The following is a 21,964-nucleotide window of genomic DNA, read 5'->3' as shown; positions in this document are numbered from 1 at the left end:
GTAGGTTAGCAAAACGTTTTTTCCTTACTTGCATTTTTTTTCTGAACATTTCATTCTGAAAGCAAAGAATCACCAATATTTCTGTCAAGCTTCTGCAGATATCTGCATCAAACCAGAGAGCATTATGGGAGCATTATACGTAACATCATATTGGTAAACTTTGTAAACATGTGTATACATTTTTATACTGAAACCACTGTCAATCTAAGGCCTACAACATTTCTTTAGAGTGGTGGTCACCCTAATAATAAGGACTTTACATTAATGAGCCATAGATACAAGCTCGGACAACATTCACATATGGACATAAATGTAATCTTAACTGCAGACAATGCCCTTCCCTGATCCATAATGTGGTATTGTAAACCACCAGCCAAAGGGTTTGTATTGCAGGGGGTTGGGTCTACTTGTCCCTGGACAAAATAAATATGAAAAATTGTTGCCCTTGACCCCAAAGAATATGTCTTGGGACTATAGGAATTCTATTTGTGCATTTTTCTAAACTATAAAGTTAATTTATGTAAACATGAACCTCATGCCTACAAACATGTATGTCTGCATTTATTTAAACCACACTGCTACATATATCCAATTGTGTTGTATGAAATAAAGATAATATTAAAAAGGTATAAAAAAACTCAAAAAAGGTGGAAAGCTGTTCACAAATGTGAAGAGGTCCCCAAGGTACCCTTCCGCCATTGTGAATGTGAACAAAAATGTTTTGTTCAGGCGAGACCTTTGTTTGAGACAATTTCCTATTCCTAAAATTGTTGTCAAATTTTTCCCTTTAAAGAAAATGGACAGCATTAAATAGAAAATGCTTTCTTTATTTAAAATAAATTAAAGACATGGTGGTCTGCTGACCCCAGTGATTATGGCCAACAATAGTGATTCATAATTTATGACCTACCTCATACATATTAATGAGGCAGATAAAATTGCAAGCCACTGCAATTGTGTATTTTGAGAACCACCAGTGGCGGCCGCTGGGTTTAGGAGGGGGGGGGCAGGTGGGAAGCACACACACACACACACACACACACACTCATTCTTTCACACACAGACACACACGCACATCCATTAACAACACTCATAACATTCAAGCATGCACGCACGCTCCAAACATTCATTTTAAAAGTTCACACACACTCATTCTTTCACACACAGACACGCACACACGCACATCCATTAACAACACTCATACCATTCAAAGATGCACACACGCACCAAACATTAATTTTAAAACATCACACACACACACTCATTCTTTCACACACGCACGCAGGCACATCCATTAACACTCATAACATTCAAACATGCATGCATGCACCAAACATTCATTTTAAAACATCACACACACACTTACCTTCAGCCTCGAGGTCCCAGGAATGTTGGGGCTACTGCCTTCCCTCATTGGCTGACCAAATCGTGCATGTCTCACTCCTGGCTGTATGAGCTGAAAATGAAGTGTGTCTGTCAGGCTGACCTTTGTTTAGCCTGACAGACACTCTTCATGAGGGGCAAAAGGTCGGGGGTGGCCCCTCCGCCCTAAATACCCTGTATTTACATGGGGTCGTTCGCTAAATACTAGTGCATTGGGTAAATCAAGACCACTTTTTTGCCAAATCCATTTTAGTACATTACATATATGAAATAGCAAAATATCATTAGTCTCAATTTGCAATTTCGTATTTGGATTTTTTGTACTGGTTTGCAATCACAGCATCCACATTTTATTCAGCCATGTGGGATTCTGGCCAAATCTGCTCGCACTTCTGCCCCTCAAACTATAACTATGTTTAGTGTAAATAGGTGTAGTGTTAAGATACAAGCAACTGCACCACATATACCTTGAATAGCCCCAATTTCATGTTTCCTTCCTGCTACCCGCAATAGCGGGAGTTATGTAAAAGTCTCCCGCCACGCACCATGTTACATGCACAGCACCTCAGGTTTGAAATGTGCCTAAAACAATAACCATTGTTTGTTGTGACATGCTCCGCAACAAGCGGAGTTGGAAATGTATAATTTAATTGGTTGCATTCACAAATAACCCTGTGTGGCATCTTGTGAAGCAGGGTTAACTATCTTCAACACAGAAGGGAAAAAATTGATTAGGAATCAAAAATGGGCAGGCTTGCTATTAAAATGCCATTCCGCAGCAAGCACTGTCGAGTCAGGCTCCAGCTGGCAGGACAAGAACAGTGGCAGCGAACCGCAAAAGCAATGAATGAGTCAAATATGCAATGAGATTAAAACTCAGAAGTGTTTTTAACTGCAAACTGGCCTTTGTTTCTCTCTGCTCAGCTCCAAGCCAAGCTCCAAACAACATTATGTGGATGCAAGATGGCCCACATGTCTCACTGGTGTGGGAGCCAGTTAGACCTCTAGCCAATGAATCAGAAGTCATGGGTTATAAGGTGAGTTTGTATTTTCTACTCTCTTTCAAGCATCCAGATAATACATATTCCGTACAGGATATTGTATATTATTTTATTTTATTGTTTATGTATGTACTATTATATTGTAGCACTTCTGAAGCACTTTCATACCCTTGAAAGTTTGTTTGCGATGTTTGCAAGTCAATTGCCAGCATCTGAGATTGCATTTCATCCTCATTTGAGAATGGGCAGGGCAGTAGAACCTGTAAGTAGAGTCTGAATCCAAACAAGTGCCAATTTTTCATGTACTCAAGTCTCTAGGTTCAAATCTAAGTTATAAGAATATACTTTTGTCAGAAATAGGGCTAGTAATTTGGGAGGGAGCTTGTCCCTATCAGCTCAATAGACCCACTCTAGTTAGGTCTGAACACAGTTCTGAGATGATATCTGGTCAACCCCTGGTAGCTATGGCACAAGCAACAGGCAATTCCAAGATAAGCGTGTGCTTAGTTTAAGCAGTACCAACAATTCTAAAGTAAAGAACACAACATAATAAGATTTCCAAACCAAGGGAGAAACATGGAAATCATTTTATTGAGCAAAAGAAAAACACAAAGATCATCAAAATACAAAAATCGAAGCTTGAATTATGAAGTTTAAAAGCTGTAGGGCAGAAATGAACTAGAAAAATGAAAGCGCTATACAAAAGTCACTATTTGGGCTGACAGGGATGTAGGCAGCATTTTTGGTTGAATGCAATAGAGGCAGAGGTTGGATACACCAACTAGATCCTCTCACTCAAATTGTTACCTTCTGACTTAGTCCTTTTTATAGAAGTTGAAATCATCCAGCAGGGCAAGGTTCCAGGCTTTGACTAGGAAGGGTACCACTAATTTGCATACACGGTCGACAAGCTCACATTGAAACACTTGGTGGCAAAAGCTCAGAGCAGGACAACACTGGATTTCATAGTTGGCAATGTCATTTCAGAGGACAGATACATTTGTCACTTCCATCCATAGTGTTACTATTGGATTTAATCACTATTTGAAAGTTGAAATCCTTCAGAAGGGCAAGGCTGAAAGCTGTAGTCAGACAGGGCTTTATGAAACCACATACCTTCACCAAGCGGTCCTGTTGAACCACTTTCAGCAGAGCAATAAGCTCCAAGTGGGACAAACCTGATGTTCTTGCCTACCTTAGGTGTGACCTCTTTGGGCACAGTTCAGCACCTTGTCGGAGTCCTGCAGAGGTTGAAAAAATGACTACGGGTCCTAGTTAGATATTGGCAGGTGAGTTACTCCCTCAAAACAGTGAATCCGATTATGTCCTATGGGATTTAGTTTTAGGCGGAAGGGATACCAGTCCCCGTTGTGATGGAGTAACTCATCCACCATTGTCTAAATCAGGCCCTAAGTCCCAACTTTCTCAAAGTTCTTGGAATCTTCCTCTTAATCCATCCTGCAGGCTCCTAGTCACCAGGTCTCTCTCATGTCAGATCTCCTGCAGGGCCTAGCCCTAAAGGCCCAGCTGGGCCTTCTTGGGGCTCAGACATCTTTTTGTGTCCATGAAGCAGGAAAAGAGGAGGCTAACCACTTGATGCTTGGAAAGCAGTTTTAGCCCCTTGGTGTCAGAAGGAGTTAGGGGTCCTAGAGTCCTCATTTGAGACCTCTTTCTCCAGCAATGCTTCTTTCTTCAGGTGGATTCTTCCCAGGTCCCAGAATGTTTTCATAAGGTATGGTGGAGGTACCAGATTTATCCTACACAAAATGAATGGCAAATTCCTGCCACCTAGACCCTGCTATTTTCTCAGTCATTTTGCAGAACCTTTTTTTTTTGCCATACTGTATAGTCATCCCATAGCCCTCATTTCAAGCTGATGAAACCCACCTGCCAGTAGCCAGGCCGGTCTTCATATCCTAAACCACTCCCATAATTAGATAAATGCTCCTTCCACCTGACAGGAACAAAAATTGTTTTGCCTCCTATTGTGACCAGAGCCTGGCTGTCTAGGAGTTTCCTGGGAATGAATAAGAAAAGCTCGCCTCAGCATTTAAAAGTCAGAAAAGGCAGTGCTGCAACTGTTCCTATCCATTCCCAGATAGTTAATCCCTGCTAAGTAGTCAGCAGTTAATAACCATTTGCTCTTCTTGCGATTACAGGCAGTCCATTGTTGAGTCAGGAACCTAACAAAGGGTGTATATTCATCCTCTGGCAGGGCCGGACTGCGAATTTGAAACAGCCCTGGCAACAATTATAGATTTAGCACCCACTTGCACCAAGTAAGTGACCCCGATGCATGGCAGACAGGCAGAATATTAGCTGACTGGATATTTACCAGCACCTCCAGTATTTTGATGTCTCGCCAGTACAAAAATAAGCAAAATCACATACAACTGGTATTTTTAGCCTTTATCTGTACATACAGCAAATATAAATTAAAAGTACTTTTAACTATGTTCTAGGACTGCATTAAGATCCATGACTAATAATTAAAGTAAACAAAGGCAGAAAACACATGTTACAAATGATTTTTGTTTACAGCCCTATTTAGCACCATGTCCAGGCATTTGCAGACCATTTAAACAACAAAAAATGGCTGGTATTTAGGTATAGTGGGGACCTGGGGTACTGGAACTTGTGAAAAAAAAGCAATCCTCGTTAACCAGTACACAAAGACATGTAAATGGTCTTTAAAGACCTGTGAAATACTCGGGTGAGGCAGGGATTAGATGCCAGACACTGGCCAGTGCAGCCCACCATAGCTCAAGAACTGTGCGTCCTTGAAGCTACAGCAGCCCGTGCTGAGAATTCTGATCTAAAGCACTTTTAGCCCATGGGCATTGTACACAGCATAACATGCACTAGCACTCCTGGAGGCCGAAACTGGCCTCCCAGTGTCAAAACCGGCCTCCTGGGGCTCCAGCCTCCCAGGGGATTGCCCACTTGCCTTACTGGCCAATTCGGCCATGAGCTATGTAAGTGTGATTGGTGGCAGAACTGCTTTCAGACATTTCTGGCTCAGGCAGTCAAAAGTACATCGTTATAAGTGATCAAAATACTGAATTCACCATTACATCAGATTTTAAAAATCAAGCAAGAAATATCTTTGAAACACCTTTCTAGCCTATTCTTTAACAGAGATGAAGAATCAAGATTATAAAACTATCTTAGGGCGCTGCACATTGAATTAACTTTTTGGCTTTTATTTCACTGAGGGCATACAAACCCCAAAATGTAGCTAATATTTATATATTAATACCCACCCTGTTGGCTTACAACACACAGTTTCAAGTGATTTATAATTACATAAAACTTGGGTTTTTCTACATGACAAATCATTATTATTTGCTGCTGCAGTGCATTTTAACTGCAGTCAAGCAGAGCACAATAATAATCCTGGCAGACATATTTTTATCATCCATCTGGTGGTGTAAATATACTGTGCAGCCCACACATGACATTTCACTTCCTCTATTGTAGGTGAATGGTAGACACCATTTGCAGTGAACGTATATGGGAGTTAAGAAGACCAGTAGGGAGGTCCAATATACATGTTTTACAGTGAAAGCACAGGCATTTCCCTACTGTTTAGCATTGATCATGCATAGAAGGTGGTCATGGAACTCTTTATATATGTATCAGAGGCTAAATAAAATTAACTGTTCAAATAAAAATGAACTAGTGTTGAAACAAGAGAATTAATCGCTGTGATGTGGAAAACCTTAAATTGCCTATCCCATTTAAGAATAGGAAAATATAATTTCTCCAATTCACATTACAGTTGCCATGTTCTCGAGGGGAATGGGGGGAAGCAGTCACTAGAGGAATTAAAGTGCCAACAAGTAATGTAGGCCTTTCAAATAAAGTGGCTTTTAAAGGTAAAAATGTATCACCCCTGAGAGTCCTTTATTACCAACTTGTAGAGAAATAGAACACAAGAATCTGCATTCTTCCATGATTCCTTTTTGTCAGGCAAAGACGGGAAGTACACTTGACAAATTAAAATGAATTAGCCGGTTGAGATGAGCATTCTTTGATCTTGCCTTCAGTATCCTAAATGATTGGTTCAGTCAGAAAATTCCTGATTTCATGCTTACTGTGGGCATCTGATAGAGACTTCTAGTTTCAGAATCCTTACCTTGGAGTTTTCCCCAGGAGTCAATCTGGATCAGTACCCATGTGCGCCCTTAGATGACATCTGTCGGCTCCGGACTCGGTGTTATGCGCACTGGATATGATATCGAAGGACCTGTATAGGCCGCACCCCAGTGCACGGGTGTCAGTTCTTTTCTTTCCGCGCCAGCCAAGCTCAGGTCCAAAGAAGAGCTACCCCAGTCACTTTATGACTGATCCTTTTCAATGTTTTGTTGAAGATTTTTGAGTGTTTTCACTCCTGGTGCATTTAGATGTCATCACGCATGACTGGGTTCAAGCCTTGTGAATCCTGATGGGTCTGCACCTCGTGTGCTTGTGGTGTTTGGAGCATGACCAGAAGTTGTGCTCCCAGTGCCAGGCAATGAATCTGAAAGCTTTGAGAGAGCAGCCCCTAAAGCTACTTGTGGCCCGGCGCTCCTCTCCGCATTGCTTCCAGTCTTGGTCGAGAGGAAGCTCTCAAGAATGGTTGCAGAGCTGCCATTCTTTGGCTTCCCACTCCAAGTCCTCAGGACAATTGGGTAAGTCAAGGCACAAGAAGAAGCCAAAGAAGAGCAAACATTCTTTGACTTTAACCCATCCGTTCCCCGACGCTATGAGGGAAAAGGAGCTTCGTCGTTCCAGGTCTCCACCGACCGAAGCTGTGCCTGGGTCGACTCATTGCATCCTGTGTTTCTGGGAGACAGTGACCCCCTGCCCAACTCCACAATTTCTATGAGGCCATGCGCCTCAAATTTGGGCAGTCTGACTCGCTGGAGTGCCTTTGGGCCCTCCGAAGTCGGCAGGGGCCCCCTCAGGTTCCAGGCTTGCAGCTTCAGCACCCATGGATCCGTTCCTGGATCCGAACCGGCATCAGTCAGACCTTCTTAACCTTTCCCGATGATAGATTCAACATCAGTGCTCCTGACACCCCCTCTGCCCATGGTCGATGTTGACCCCATCCTCATTCCCCACTCCCACACGGAGCCAGACTGGTATTGCCCGACACTGATCCTGACTTCGGCAGCAGCATGCTTTTTTGGCTATTACACCCATACCTTATGCAACACGGTTGTGCAATTGCTGCAGAAGGTCACGGAGGAGGGCCGGGCAATTCTCTCCCAAGCTGTTGCTGATGGGAGAGACTCAGTTAAGTTCACAATACGATGTGGGCTGGTTACGATAGACTCACTAGGCAGATTGGTTGCATCGACGTTGACCTTAAGGTGCCACGTTTGGTTGAGGACATCTGGTTTTTCAGGGGATGACCAAGCCACTCCTATGAACATGACTTTTGAAGGCACCTGTTTCTTCAGAGCCAACACAGACTCAGTGCTCAAGCGATTAAAGGAGTCCCGGGCTACAGCGTGGGCCTCGCAGCTGCCCTTGGCCCTCCTTAGTCTGCTTTTCGCCCCTTTCATGGCTAAGGAAGGGGTGTCCCATCATGTCCGTTTCCCTCCAGCCACTGTGCCGTGCAAGCGGCTCAGAACTGCGTGGCCAGGGATGTGGGATCAATCGCCCTTGTGGACCAGGGAGCCAGCGGTCTAGCTAGTCCTCTCCCCCCACCGTCACCCCCGCTGCAGCCTCCACACCTTTCTAGTCTGATGCTTCCCCACCAGGGAGCAGCTAGATACAGGATTTGCCATCACCTGCTCCAATGGCAGTCCATCACGTCTGACAGGTGTGTTTTGCAAATAGTCAGAGGGGACTACTCTCTCCCATTTGAAACTGCTCCTCGACCCATGCCGCCATCCTACGATCGGATGATGGAGAATCACTTGCCACTTATCCGCGAGGAGGTTAAAGCTCTCTTGGCCAAGGGAGCCATGGAGAGGTTTCCTGTGCCAGAAGTAGGTCATGGTTGTTGTTCCCGCTACTTTCTGGTCCCCAAAAAGGACAAGGGCCTCTGACCTAACCTAGACCTCAGGTCCCTGTGATGCTATTAATTGTGTTTGATCAATGACTTTGTGTTTCACCACTGCGCATATTAGTTGCTCAATGTTCACCAGTAGCACATTATGGGCCTGATTCTAGCTTTGGAGGACGGTGTTAAACCGTCCCAAAAGTGGCGGATATACCACCTACCGTATTACGAGTCCATTATATCCTATGGAACTCGTAATACGGTAGGTGGTATATCCGCCACTTTTGGGACGGTTTAACACCGTCCTCCAAAGTTAGAATCAGGCCCTATATGTTTTGTATTCAGTTCAGCTGCCTATTGGCTTTGACATGGCATTAGCGATTACATTTTGTATTCAGTTCAGCTGCCTATTGGCTTTAACATGGAATTAGCCATTACATTTTGTATTCAGCTCAGCTGCCTATTGGCTTTGACATGGCATTAGCCATTACATTCTGTATTCAGTTTAGCTGCCTATTGGCTTTGACATGACATTAGACATTACATTTGATATTTAGGTTATCTGCCTATTGGCTTTAATGTGGAGTTAGACATTGCAGTTGAGACATTACAGATGAGCTGTGTTTTTCCGCAAGATGGACCAAGCTGTTTTCTTCACACCAGACCTTAGCTGATAAGAGCACATAGATTTTGTGTTTACCTCGCAATCCACTCTGAGAACGAGGAGCTCAGGAGAATTGGCCCCTCTCCAAGGTTCTTCGGCTCTCACACTGAGTTTGCTTTTAAGGATGACTCTGGGCTACAGGGAGTTAGATTGGAATCTGCTTGACTTCAGACGGGAACTAGACGTCAGTTGCCCGTCTCCCGTTTGGGAAGAGAATCTCTTTCTCGCAGTTGACCGGAGTCATCAACTTGCAGACCCCAGAAAGATGAAGCTGAATATAGGCCCTACTTGCCCATATGGTGATGAATTTTGACTTTTATGCTTTGCTTTGGAGTTATGCTATAAATGTCTTCACCAATATTTGCTGTGTACATTGCAACTGAGAAGTACTTTGATACATTTTGCTTTCATTGCTGCGACTACTTTTGAACGTGTGCTTCCAATCTACTACTTTCGTCTCTTAGGAACTTGTGGGTGGGGAATTAACAACAATAAATGTCTTCTTTAAACTCAGAAGTGCATTCCAGAGAGGTTCTGTAAGCTTGGGTATGAGATAAGAGGGAAAGCAGAACAGTCCCTCAATCCCTTACTCAGGAAAGAGAAGTTAAAAATCTTCACTGTGGCTCAGGTTCTATCTGCCCTGGACCCAGGCAACCGGATGGTAGTGTTGGACTTGCAGGACACCTATTTCCATATCCCATTGTGCCTGCCCACAGATGTTACATGTGGTTTACAGTAGGCCACAAGCATTCTTCTCCTACCTGAACGACTTTTGAAGGCAGGCTCACTCCAGGCTGTCATCTCCCACCCCCAGACTATGGCATACCGCCTGCATTTGGGGGGTTCACTATAAATGAGCTTAAGTCTCACCTGACTGCCTCTCGGACCCTTTGTCTGAGCTGTTCTGGACACAATGCAGATTTGGGCATATCCTCCAGAGTGGCAAGCCCTAGATATTCAGGCTATGATATCAACGTTTCATCCTCTATCCTGGATTTTAGTGAGACTCCTGCATCCTATTGGTGACACATGCCAGATGGCACATGCAAGCTTGCCAGTGGGACTTGCAATTCCAGTGGACGCAGCACCAGGGGAATCTCTTCAACTTGGTCCAGATCTTGGAGTGAATTGTGGAAGATCGGCAGTGGTGGCTTTTGAACCACGATTGGCTCAAGGGTCAATCCCTCTTCCTTCCCCAACCAAATCTGACAGTAGTGACAGATGCGTCACTTTGGAGTTGGGGTGGCCACATGGGAGAGGCGGAGATTTACAGGTGTCTGGTCTCTGGCAGAGGCGAGCTCCACATCAATCTCTTGGAGTTCAGGGTGATCAGATTGGCATTGAAAGCATTTCTTCCATCTCTAAAAGGGAAAGTGGTGTAGGTGTTCACAGACAACATCACCGCCATGTGGTATTGCAACAAGCAGGGTGGGGTGCGGTCGTGGACTCTTTCACAGGAGGCTCTGTACCTCTGGCCATGGTTGGAAAATTGCATTTCTCTGGTTCAACATTTGGTGGGTTTTCTGAACGCCAGAGCCGACAAACTCAGCTGTCAATGCCTGGTCGATCAGAATGGGGTATCCAACCAGAGGTGGCACAACTTTCAATAGTTGGAGAGCCTTGGTTAGATATATTCACTGCCAGAGAACATGCAATGTCAGCAGTTTTGCGTGCTGGAGTTTGCAAGGCAGCACTCGGTCAGCAAACCTTTTCGTTCAGGTCTCCTGTATGCCTTTCCTCCCATACAACCTCTGCTCAGAGTTCTCAAGAAGATCAAGAACGACCAGGCCCATGTAATCCTTGTGGCTTCAGATTGGTCATGAAGAGTCTGGTATCCGGAGCTATTGAGCATGGCCATCTGTTAGACTTTTTAGTTTATGCAGAGTCATCCCCAATTTTTTTGCCTCCTGCCTCCTATTTTTTTGACCTGTTGTTGTTGGCTTTTGAACTCTGAGCACTTTACCACTGCTAGCCAGTGCTAAAGTACATATGCTCTCTGTGTAAATTGTATTGTTGATTAGTTTAGCCATGATTGGCATATTTGATTTACTTGTACGTCCCTAGTAAAGTGCTCTAGAGGTGCCACGGCCTGTAAATCAAATGCTACTAGTGGGCCTGCAGCACTGGCTGTGCCACCCACATTAGTAGTCCTGTAATCATGTCTCAGACCTGCCACTGCAGCTCTGTGCAGTTTTAAACTGTAAATTCGACTTGGTAAGTGTACCCACTTGCCAGGCCTAAACCTTCCCTTTTCTTACATGTAAGGCACCCCTAACGAAGTCCCTAGGTAGCCCCAAGGGCAAGGTGCAGTGTATGGTTAAGGTAGGGAATATAGTAATGTGTTTTATATGTCCTGACAGTGAAATAGTGCTAAAAAAAAATTTTCACTGTTGCAAGGCCTGTCCCTCTCATAGGTTAACATTGGGGCTACCTTTAAATTAAATATGATTAAAGAGTAGATTCCATTTGAGAGCGGATAGACATGGAGTTTGGGGTCTCTGAGCTCACAATACATCTTTTAGTAAAGTTGATTTTAAGATTGTGTGTTTGAAAATGCCACTTTTAGAAAGTGAGCATTTTCTTGCTTATACCATTTCTGTGACTCTGCCTGTTTGTGGATTCCCTGTCTGGGTCTTTTTGACAGTTGGGCTGGTTGCACCTCTCACTAGACAGTGACACAAAGGGAGCTGGGGTGTAGTCTGAATTTCCTGATGAGCCATCTGTGCTATGAGGGAGTGTAGGAGTGGTCGCTCACACCTGAAAGGGCTGTGCCTGCTCTCACACAATGCAATCTCCAAGTCTCCAACCCCCTGGTGAGTGTCTGGGGCCTGGCTTGGGCAAGGCAGGATTTCACATTCAAGAGAGACTTTGCTTTGAAGTAGGCTTACTTCAAAGGAGAAATTTGGTATAAGAAGGGCACCCAAAACCACAGACTTTAGAACACTTCTGGAAACAAGCAGAACCTCTGCCTGGAGAAGAGCTGAAGAGCTGAGGAACAAGAGCTGCCCTGCCTGTGACTGTGCTTTGTGGAGCTATCCTGCAGTTGCTGCTTCTGCCAGAGTAAGAGGCAAAGACTGGACTTTGTGTGCCTTCCATCTTGTGAAGATCTCCAAGGGCTTAATTTAGAGTTTGTTTCCTGTTGTTTGACGTCTCAAGGACAGCAAAGACTTCTTTTTCCTCTGGCACCTGGAGTCTATGGAGAGACTCCTACTCTGCCAAGTGGTGCTCATCCAGTTACTGGGACCCTGAAAGGAGAAGCTGGCAGCCTAAGAGCAAGAAATCCACGCACAGAACGCGGTGCAGGGAAAAGATCGGCGCAACTCCGATCTGTGGCCGGGAAATCGACGCGCCGCCGGCTTCGCAGCTGAAAATCGATGCTTGCGTGCAACGCGACCGAAGAATTGACGCACGGAGGTGGAGAAACGACGTGCAGCATTGCTGATGGAGGCTGGGAGATCACAACCTGCGCTGTATGGTTTTCAGATCATCGTGCGGCTGGATTTCTGACGCAGGTACCACTGGGCATGTAAAAACAGGTCTGCCCGGACCTGAGAGTGCTGACTGAATCAACGCATCGCTCTCCTGCAGAGAGATGAAACGACACGCCCCAACCCGACGAAAGGAGAAACTACACAAGGTCTCAATCGTGAGTGAAATCGACGCATCACAAGCCCTTTTTAATGCACACTCACCTGTGAGGGGTTATTTTTGACACACCCAGGGTACATTTACACACTAACAGTGTTAGTGTGTGTTTAAAACTAAATGAAGACTCTTTTTCCTTGTTAATTGATAACTTGACTTGTGTGTTGTGGATTTTTGTCATTTTGGTCTTGTTTTGTTTAGATAAATATTTCCTGTTTTTCTAAACCTGTGTTGTGTCATTTTTATGGTGTTTTCATTGAGTTACTGTGTGTGTTGGTACAAATACTTTACACCTAGCACTCTGAAGTTAAGCCTACTGCTCGTGCCAAGATACCAAGTGGATAAGCAGGGGTTAGCTGAGGGTAATTCTCTTTTACCCTGACTACAGTGAGGGTCCTTGCTTGGACAAGGGGTAACCTGACTGCCAACCAAAGACCCCATTTCTAACACCATCGATCCTCAGATCACAGACTGCTCCTTCAGGAGGATCTTCTGTCGCAGCAGCAGGAGAGGGTTTTCCACCGGACCCTGTCCAGTTTCTGCTTCCTTGCATTTAGATTGATCAGTGGCAGTTGACAGCTTTTGACCATTAGCCCGAAGTCTTACCAGCTAGGTGCCCCTCCACAAAAACAATATATACCTGTTGATGGAACACATTTGCTGTACACATACAAGTCTGTTGACCCCTTCTATGCCCATTTTTCTGTGGTATTTTTGTTTATACTTTCTTTGGCCCAGCTGGCTCTGCTTTGGGCACCCTCAAAAGTTATTTGTCTGCTATATTTGCTTTTCTGAGATTGCCTGACCAACCCTCTTTGTTTAAATCTCCTATTGTTAGTATATTCCTTAAATGTTTTACCCATATGTGTCCTCCATCCCCATCCATAATGCCCCAATAGGATTTGAATTGGTTTCTTACTTTCATAAAGTGTGCTCCTTTCGAGCCAATTCATAACTGTCCTTTCTCAGGCTTCTGACTTTAAAAACAGACTTCCTTATGGCCATCAATTCTGCCCACAGAGTAAATGAGCTGCAGGCATTGACATCTAAGCCACCCTACCTTTCTAGCTATCCTGACAAAGTGGTGCTTCACAGCAGGGCTTTCTTTTTACCAAAAGCGGTTGCGCCCTTTCATGTTGGCCAGTCATCACCTTGTCTACTTTTTACGCACCCCCTCATCCTTCTAAGGAAGAGGAGAGACTCCAATGCCTGGTCCCAAAAAGAGCGTTGGCCTTCTACCTTGATCGTGCCAAAGAGTGGTGGAAAATCATCTCTTTGTTGGGTATGTGGATGCAAAGAAAGGTCGGGGAGTGCAAAAACCAACCATCTCTAGATGGATTGTTCTCTGCATTAAAATGTACCATGCATTGGCTAAAGGTTTGCATGCTCATTCTACCAGAGTGACAGCTGTAATCACTGCAGTAGCAGTAGAGTTCCAGTCCTGATATCTGTCAGGCAGCAACGTGCAAACGTTTACCAAATGCTACTTCCTGGACAGTCAGATCTGTCGGAGCAGGTACTTTGCCCATTCGGTCCTGCAGGACTTCCTAGTATGATCTGGGTTCACAAACCCTCCTCCAGGGATGGTATTGCTTGGGTATCTATTCTAAGGTAAGGAATCTGCAACTAGAAGTCTATATCAGATGAATAAGGTACTTCAGTAATGCCTTATCTGGTAGAGACATATTGTAGTTGCAGATTCCTTGCCGACCCTCCCATCTTTCCTGCTATGCAACTGATTTCTAGGAACAGGGAGTTGACGCACCAGTGGTCAGTGTCTTTCGTGGCTCCACGCTTCTGTTGTGGAAAGTTGTGAAAGGAAACTAACATCAGCTCGCCGGGATGGCACCTATATAGGTCCTGCAATGTATCTGGTGTGCATGATGCAGATGATGGCCATGGAGCCGACCAGCGTCACTTAATGGCACCCAGGGGTACTGCTCGAGAAACATCTCTTGATCCAGACTGACGCCTGGGGGAAATTCTAAGGTAAGACTAAAATATGTCTCTACCAGACAAGGCGTTACCGAAGGTAAGTAACTTGTTCATCAGTGCATCTGTGGTAGGATCCTATTTGCCCACTACATACTCGGCTGTGAGACATTTTCAGAATTTTCTTGGTAGGTGATTCTAGTTTAAGTTGAGTTCCAGCAATTAGCTTGCAAATACAACCGTCAAATGTTATTTCCTCTCTCCAAAGTTGACTCACTGGAATATCTGAGTAATATTCTTAAGCCTCCATACCCTATGCCAGCTGTTTACTGCTTTGTGCTCACTGCAGTAGTTGTATGAACCCCAAACCGCATGTTTGATTTGATCTGGAACCAGACAAGAAATGTGTAACCCTGGCCTCCAGTGAACAAGGTACTAGGGAAGGGACAGGAACATGGATACAAGGACAGCAGAAATTTTCAGAGCTAGTCAATTAACTGTAGTATGGAGGATACAGGAATGAGTTTAGTATCTTTAAGCTAATTGTAAAAAGTATAATCAAAGATTATTGCAGAAATCAAGAGAAAGTGGTTGTTTTCTATTCTTTTCTATAATTTTGTTTTATTCCTTGAAGACAGAAACAAAAATAACTCACTAATGGGTCAAATCCGGTTATGTGGTAATTATTCTTGTTATATTTACTAACGCAACCAGGCCTTCAAAACTAAGGTATCGAGAGTTATTTGTGTACCCCACCAGTTTATTACTCAGTCAGACCTGAGCTGCTTGTAGACCTAAGATTATTCATGAATTAAGTGACATGAAAATTTAAATCCAGCGATCTTACTTTTTATTGTCTTTATGTATCTGTTACATCAAATTAATAGCACCTTTCAAATGCTTCCTACATCATTCTCATTTTCTCTTCTACATTTTCTCTTTGTCACTGATCCATGAGAAGTTAAATATGTTTGCATTGTTCTAACACAAGCCGTTGTCAAGAACACTGACCACCCATTATGAAGCCACAACACAGGCTACGTTTTTAGTTTTTTTCTATATTGTCCTCAGGTGCTAAAGATTATTGCGAAATAATATAATATCTGATTATATTCATAGATCATGTTCAGGCAAGAAGGCCAAAGTGACAGCAAGATTATTGAAACACCTAAGACATCTGCAGTCGTACTTCTTCCTGATGTTGGTGTCTATATCATCGAAGTGCGAGCCTTTAGTGAAGGAGGAGATGGAACAGCCAGTTCTGAAATACGAGTGCTGTCATTGTCAGGTATTTAAAATTTACATTACTAAAATAAGATGATGTGATTATCCAAATTTCAAATGGATCTGCATAGTAAACACCTAGCTCCACTCTTGCAACCCCATTCAGGTGACCATGACGAAACAGACTCTCCTTATGCATCGAGGCCCAGACCATAACCCAGATGCAATATTAGAGCTGGGGAGGAGCTCCTAAGCTCAATGCCTTTATTAATTGTAGAATTCGTAGGAGTGGTGCTAAAAGGCAGAAATGTGCCTTAGTTGTTTGTTACACCCATGCTGTGCACAAAATCATCACCAGTTCACGACTAGTGAGCTGTTTGGCAATGTTGTGTTAGTCCTTAGTCTGAAACCTCACCTCTTCTGATCACCCACGTGTAGGAAACCACTACAGCAAAACACAATAAACCTGCTTTCTAGCTTGTGAGATTTTAGCCACAATGACCCACCAGGCCTAAAGGAAAATATTGAGGCGTCCTTCTCATATTGCATTGAAATACTTCAGTATTCATTGTGAGTCTTCTACCTAAACTGGGAGTGTTGACATGTAGGTGGATAACAGGACCTAACTAAGCAACATGTTCCTAAATTATAGAGTTTGAGGTTTCAAGGGTGTGTCAAAACAATAAAAGAAAAAAAAATCAAACTATTTTTAGTGTTACTGTGATCACCTAAATTTATTAATGCAGCACACACATAAGAGGGAACAGATGTTCGAGTGGGAAACATTTAACCTTCTTTAAGGCCATGCATGATGATGCCAAGGGTTGTGGCTTCTGTGTAGTACTGTAGGATGATGAGTGAGTACTGCTTGACATGGATGTGTCTTGAGGTGGCAAATGCTGAGAAGATTATATGGCTTCTGACTGTTTTGTACACATAATGGTACCAAAAGCTGTGTCCAATATGGATTGTTGTATTTGGTTGAGTGGTCGACTGATTATCGATATTCCTTCGAGGTACAAATATTCAAACATCTATATTACATGGAGTGGTGATGTGACTTGTGTGTTCTACTCAAAAAGATCTGCTGGATGTAGCGATCTCCTGTGTGAGCAAAAGAATTGATGGATTAAACCTAGATCTGTGTCGGGGGTGAATATTTGATTGGTTCTGCATTCCGTCCATCATTTGTGTTTGTTTGCTCCTATGTGAGAAAAGCATACAGATAGGTAATGAAATCTTTCCAGGAACAGATGCGTCAAACTCACATCAGCTATTTTGTTACGCGCCAGAGATTAGCATGCATTGAATAAATACACAGATTGGCATGGGTTGCTTTTCATTTGACTATGATTCATTAAAGGCAAAGAAACCTGATCAAACCTGATAGGCAGCTCCAGCCAGCCAGACTAAGGTGACCACCATCCCTGGTCATTCTCCACCTGGAAATATTGCAGCTTGCCTGCTCTGTGTATTACTGAACTCTTGATTGATGTCAGCCAGTGTCATGGAAGATAAGTCTGACACTAAGATCTCATTAAGTGCAGGACTAGGTCTTGGCTCTCTCTAAAACTAAACTTTGCCTGACTAGAGTTGTAGGAGGATGGAGGAATAATTATGGAAACTAAGCAATGGTAGTGTCTTTACAAAGCTGTGTTCATACTCCCGCTAAGACAAAATTACATAGATGACAAGTTACCGCCATCATGGCTCTTAAGAACGAGAGCTTTGTGGTCACTTAGCAGAAGGATTGGCAGGGTGCTAAGCGCTAGGCCAAAGTGAGAATACACATGTAGACCTGCAGCCCAGTAAGGAGGGAAATTGTGAGGGCTGTGGCCATGCAGAATTGTTATCCTCGTTCAACAGAAACCATTGGAGATACAGTGCATGATAGGGAAGAGTGGGCCACCTAATGGATAGCCTGGTAAAGGAGAAGGTAGCACAGTTGGAACTTATAGGGGGAAGAGCAAGGCTCCTGTCCAGCTCACATCTTTTTCTATAATTCCTTTGCACCATCAACCATGGCCCATCAAACACCCCAAATGGCTAGAAAGTCTCACACATAACACCCTGTGTCTGTTGAATGACACTAAAATGTCTGCCAGCCCGAGTAGTGGTGCAGGAACACTCTCCAGCAGCCATATTCACACTTCCTGTCCTATGCCAGCTATTCAACTACATAATCCTCTCTTCCCGAGTCCCATCCTCCATACCGTGAATTGATGAATGGCCAGGACTTTGTGTCAAATGATCCATTTATGATCAAACATGGCTTTGTTAGAGCACTAACATCTTCTTAAAATATGCAGTGCACATAGGGGAAGGGTAAAAAGAAACAGATGAATGTCCCGGACCTCACAAGAAATGACATTGTGATGTAGTGTGTTGCTGAAAGAAGGGAGGGGTGTGGTTTGTAACTAAAGGAGCCCTAGCAATGAATCTATCCAAAACGCTTTGTTAGAGTTCTATCAACTAAGAAATCATCTGCTTAAGTAAATCAGAGTTATAACAGATACCCACTGTCTTGAAGCGCTTCATAACGCCCTTGTGCTCTTTCAACTCAAAGGTGAGATCATATCTTCCAATTATATTATAGACCACACACATGTTCCAGGCCAATGAACAAGCAGCATCAGGTTTCTAGGATTAGTTCCAATCCTCTGTATGCAATCAGTCCTCCTTTTGTCTTAAATAAATCATAAATAACTGTTCCCTAACCCCTCAAAATGTATTCACCAATAATCGCCCATAGTCATAAGTAACAGGGCTTCTTCCTAATTGATACAACCTGAAACAGTTTTATAGCACCTGCAGAGTAAAGATCAATAATTTTTATAACATTTGCAGCTACGGACTATGTTGTCTTATGAGCCCTAGTTTATGCAATGTTTAAAACAAATAACTCATTTCGATACAATAAAATCTTTTTATAAGTCTACTGATGTCACTGATTTAAAAGGTGCTACATTCTGAATTTCTAAGCCCCTCGACTTCCCAAAAAAAAATCTTTGACTGCTCTACCCGACTATGCTGAGTTTCATGGGAATACATTGGCATTCAATTGGGCTCACATTCTGAAGTTCTACAAGCGGTTTCCGTCTTTATCGTGTTCATCACAACTTTTTAGTAAATAGGAGAGTGCATACTCTGGAAAGTATATAATGTGTTTACATCAAAGTATGTCATCCGATCTTCTGGTAGAATAGCACAGGCTGTAATGGGTAAGCATTTTATTTAGATGTAAGATGATGTACAGTCATTTCAAGATTATCCTGTTTAGATTTAGCTTTTCTTTTAGCTCTCATAATTTGACCTCTCACATAGACTTTACTCACCACAGTATTTAAATTTAACCAACAGATCCATCATTGTCCTTCAGATGTAGTTGTATGTAGCTGTATTCATGCTCTAAGATTGCAATGGGGGAGTCACAATGCCTATTTATACTGATAATGAGATACCCCTCCTAGGATGAATAGCACCAAAATCAACTTCTGCAACACAGAAATGAAGATAAAGAAAAAAAAATCAATACAGGATGAAGTTTGGTTGACACACAATATAATAGTGTAATCTCTCTCCTTCATGCTCCCTTCATGCCAAGAGTTGACTAAAGTGTGATCTATCATGATGCCTCCCTAAATTGACTGTCTTATGAACTCCTGATATCAAGGACTCTGTCCAGTATATAATCAATGGTTTGATTCCAGCTGCTCCTTTCCCACCAAATCCCAATACCTTAATCTTACCAAAGGAAAATAATACATAGGTTAAGCTCAAGAGGAAGTCTTTATTATCTCCCACTTGACCATAGACCGATCATACAACGATTTGCTAAGAACAAAATGCCCGAAATCATCAGACTCACTGATAGTCTTTCTGAACAGTAATGCTACTCCTCCATTTTTGAAGATTGCTTTATTTGAAGATCCATCACCCGGAACACGCGTCTGCAGACATAAATTACTTTAACAACTCAGTCTTGTCCCAATTTTTTGCGTTCTTTCAGGCAACGGGCTCTTTTGGAGTGTTTTGCATCTAAACAGGTGAAAAGTCCCTTTCTCTTTCTATTGTGTATTAGGCCATTGCAAGTTAAGTATGATAGCATATCATAGAGTCTTTTGCCTTAATTCTGAGGATACCAGTATATTTCTGGAGTGGAACACTAGAAGAAGGCAATAAAGAAAGGAAAGTGTTGTAAGGCTTCATAGATGAGGTCTGTAGTAGACATAATATGGTCCATTGCAAACATCAGCTATGATATAGTGCAGGACCGTAGATTATGCAGTTCGTTAACATGGCGGTTAATGAGAGGTGTGAACAGGTATAGTAAGAAGTGGTAGAGGATGATGAATTGCAATCAACATTGCGAAAAGGATTCATAGGATAATTCTAATTTAGGTTGTGTGAGTCTTAGTTGAAAGCAAAAGCATATTTAACTATCTTGCAATAAGAAGCCAAACAGTGTACCTGTAAAACTAAACCAGCAAAACTGAGGATTGTCTGTCCCTATTGATACCTGCTGTCCTTAGCTAATACCATAAATTGGTCTTGATCAGTAAATAAAATATAACTTCACACCATTGGTGGCCCAGCATTGGCACCTCCCTCTTCCCCAGCACAACCCTTTATCATGATATAAAACTGTTCTATAAATTCCATCATGATTACTTACTTGGACATATATTATCACTTAATGCCATATTAACATTTCTGCCACCTGTTCTCTTATGACCACCACCATTGTTATAAGACAGCAATTGTAAATGCATAATAGAGTATTGCTGGGCTCTGCTGAATTTCCATGGCCCATACTCCAGAAGGCATTCTAGAAATAGACAACCTGAGATTCTTAGAAGGGGCCATTTGTTCTAGCCTATGAAAATAGTAGGGCTAACAACCTAAATATCAGAGACCAGCTCTTAACTAGAAATCATACGGTACCCATTGTCACAAAAGATTATTATATAAATGAGAAATTAAAAGTATTTGTGATTTGGACCCACATATTGGGCTGAGCTGACAACGTTTCTTTCTCTGTTCACCCAAAGAATAATCACTGTCTCATTATACTGGTTCTGATATCTTTGCCTCCAACAAGAATCTTCTGACATGGTCCATCCTTGGAGTATTCTGGTCAAAAGGTATCCATTTCTGTTGAATCTATCCAGTCCTGAAATATCCTAAAGTCATCGGGCCCTCTTATTCCTTGCATCTGCCATTGATGGTGAACAACATTTTTGCATGTTAAAAAGAGCAAACTGGATAGTCCACTTCTTTATGTCTGATCTCAAAGCCGGACATCTCTCATTTTCATGTTTGCATCGTAGCAAAACTCTGCTAATGTGTAAATAATATTGTCAGTATACTGATCCTTGAAATGTGTCTGCCAAGTTAACCTGTAATGTATGCTGGTGAAATAGGAAACATACCAGTATTTGCCTGCTGCCCTTTGGCATCTATGCAAAGCTTAGGCATGCTCTGGGAGTTGTTGGCATTTAAGTGGTGTTTCCAAATTCATCTTTAAGAGCCTGCAGACAATTTCGACTATGAATGAAACCTTGTCATCTTTTTCAAATTTTACTGGTACACCAGAAATCCAGACATTGCCCCTGCTTCTCCTGTCTTCTAAATGTACCTTTTTTGTATGACTATATCTTGGGACTTCACTCCTGAGCAGAGTCTATCCTTTCCTTCACATCCTTCAGTCTTGGTTCAGTGGCATGTAGTATTGCATTGAATTAACACATGTCTGATTGATGCTACTGCATTTCTGTGTTCATCTTGGAGGCCTCTGAACCTACAGACCCAATGGAAGATTCAATGTCTGAGAGTGATTGCTGGTATCGCTGCTGTGTATGAATCTCAATGTAATTGTTTAGGCTTGTTGCTCATGGGTTCTGAGAGTTTTTAATTGTCTGACTGGTTTTTGTTCAGACATAGGTCAGTGCATACTTGTCAGTCAGAAGTCTCATCAATCTTTCCAGGTCAGAAGTGTGTATCCAGAATTCTGAAACAGAATTGCATAGGCAACAGTTGCCCAGGCTCAATACTACAGTCATCAGTATGCACCTCATTAACTCATACAGCACCAAGTGTCCAAGTAGTAGTCACCAAAGT

General features: G+C 42.8%; 1 protein-coding gene across 6 annotated transcripts in view; it reads left to right on the top strand.

Moving 5' to 3' along the window:
• The window catches only part of CNTN5 (contactin 5), a 3,179,309-nt gene that overhangs the window by 3,134,145 nt on the left and 23,200 nt on the right, over positions 1-21,964 (top strand). For all 6 annotated transcript variants that reach the window (XM_069202389.1, XM_069202386.1, XM_069202392.1 and 3 more), the window contains 2 exons: positions 2,308-2,420; positions 15,740-15,908. In XM_069202389.1, coding sequence (XP_069058490.1) covers positions 2,308-2,420; positions 15,740-15,908 — 282 coding nt within the window. The remainder of the gene's footprint in view (positions 1-2,307; positions 2,421-15,739; positions 15,909-21,964) is intronic.

The sequence above is a fragment of the Pleurodeles waltl genome, chromosome 8, assembly GCF_031143425.1.
Source record: "Pleurodeles waltl isolate 20211129_DDA chromosome 8, aPleWal1.hap1.20221129, whole genome shotgun sequence".
NCBI lineage: Eukaryota > Metazoa > Chordata > Amphibia > Caudata > Salamandridae > Pleurodeles > Pleurodeles waltl.
The sequence above is the reverse complement of the archived record's forward strand: the minus strand, read 5'-3'. Positions and strand labels throughout refer to the sequence as shown.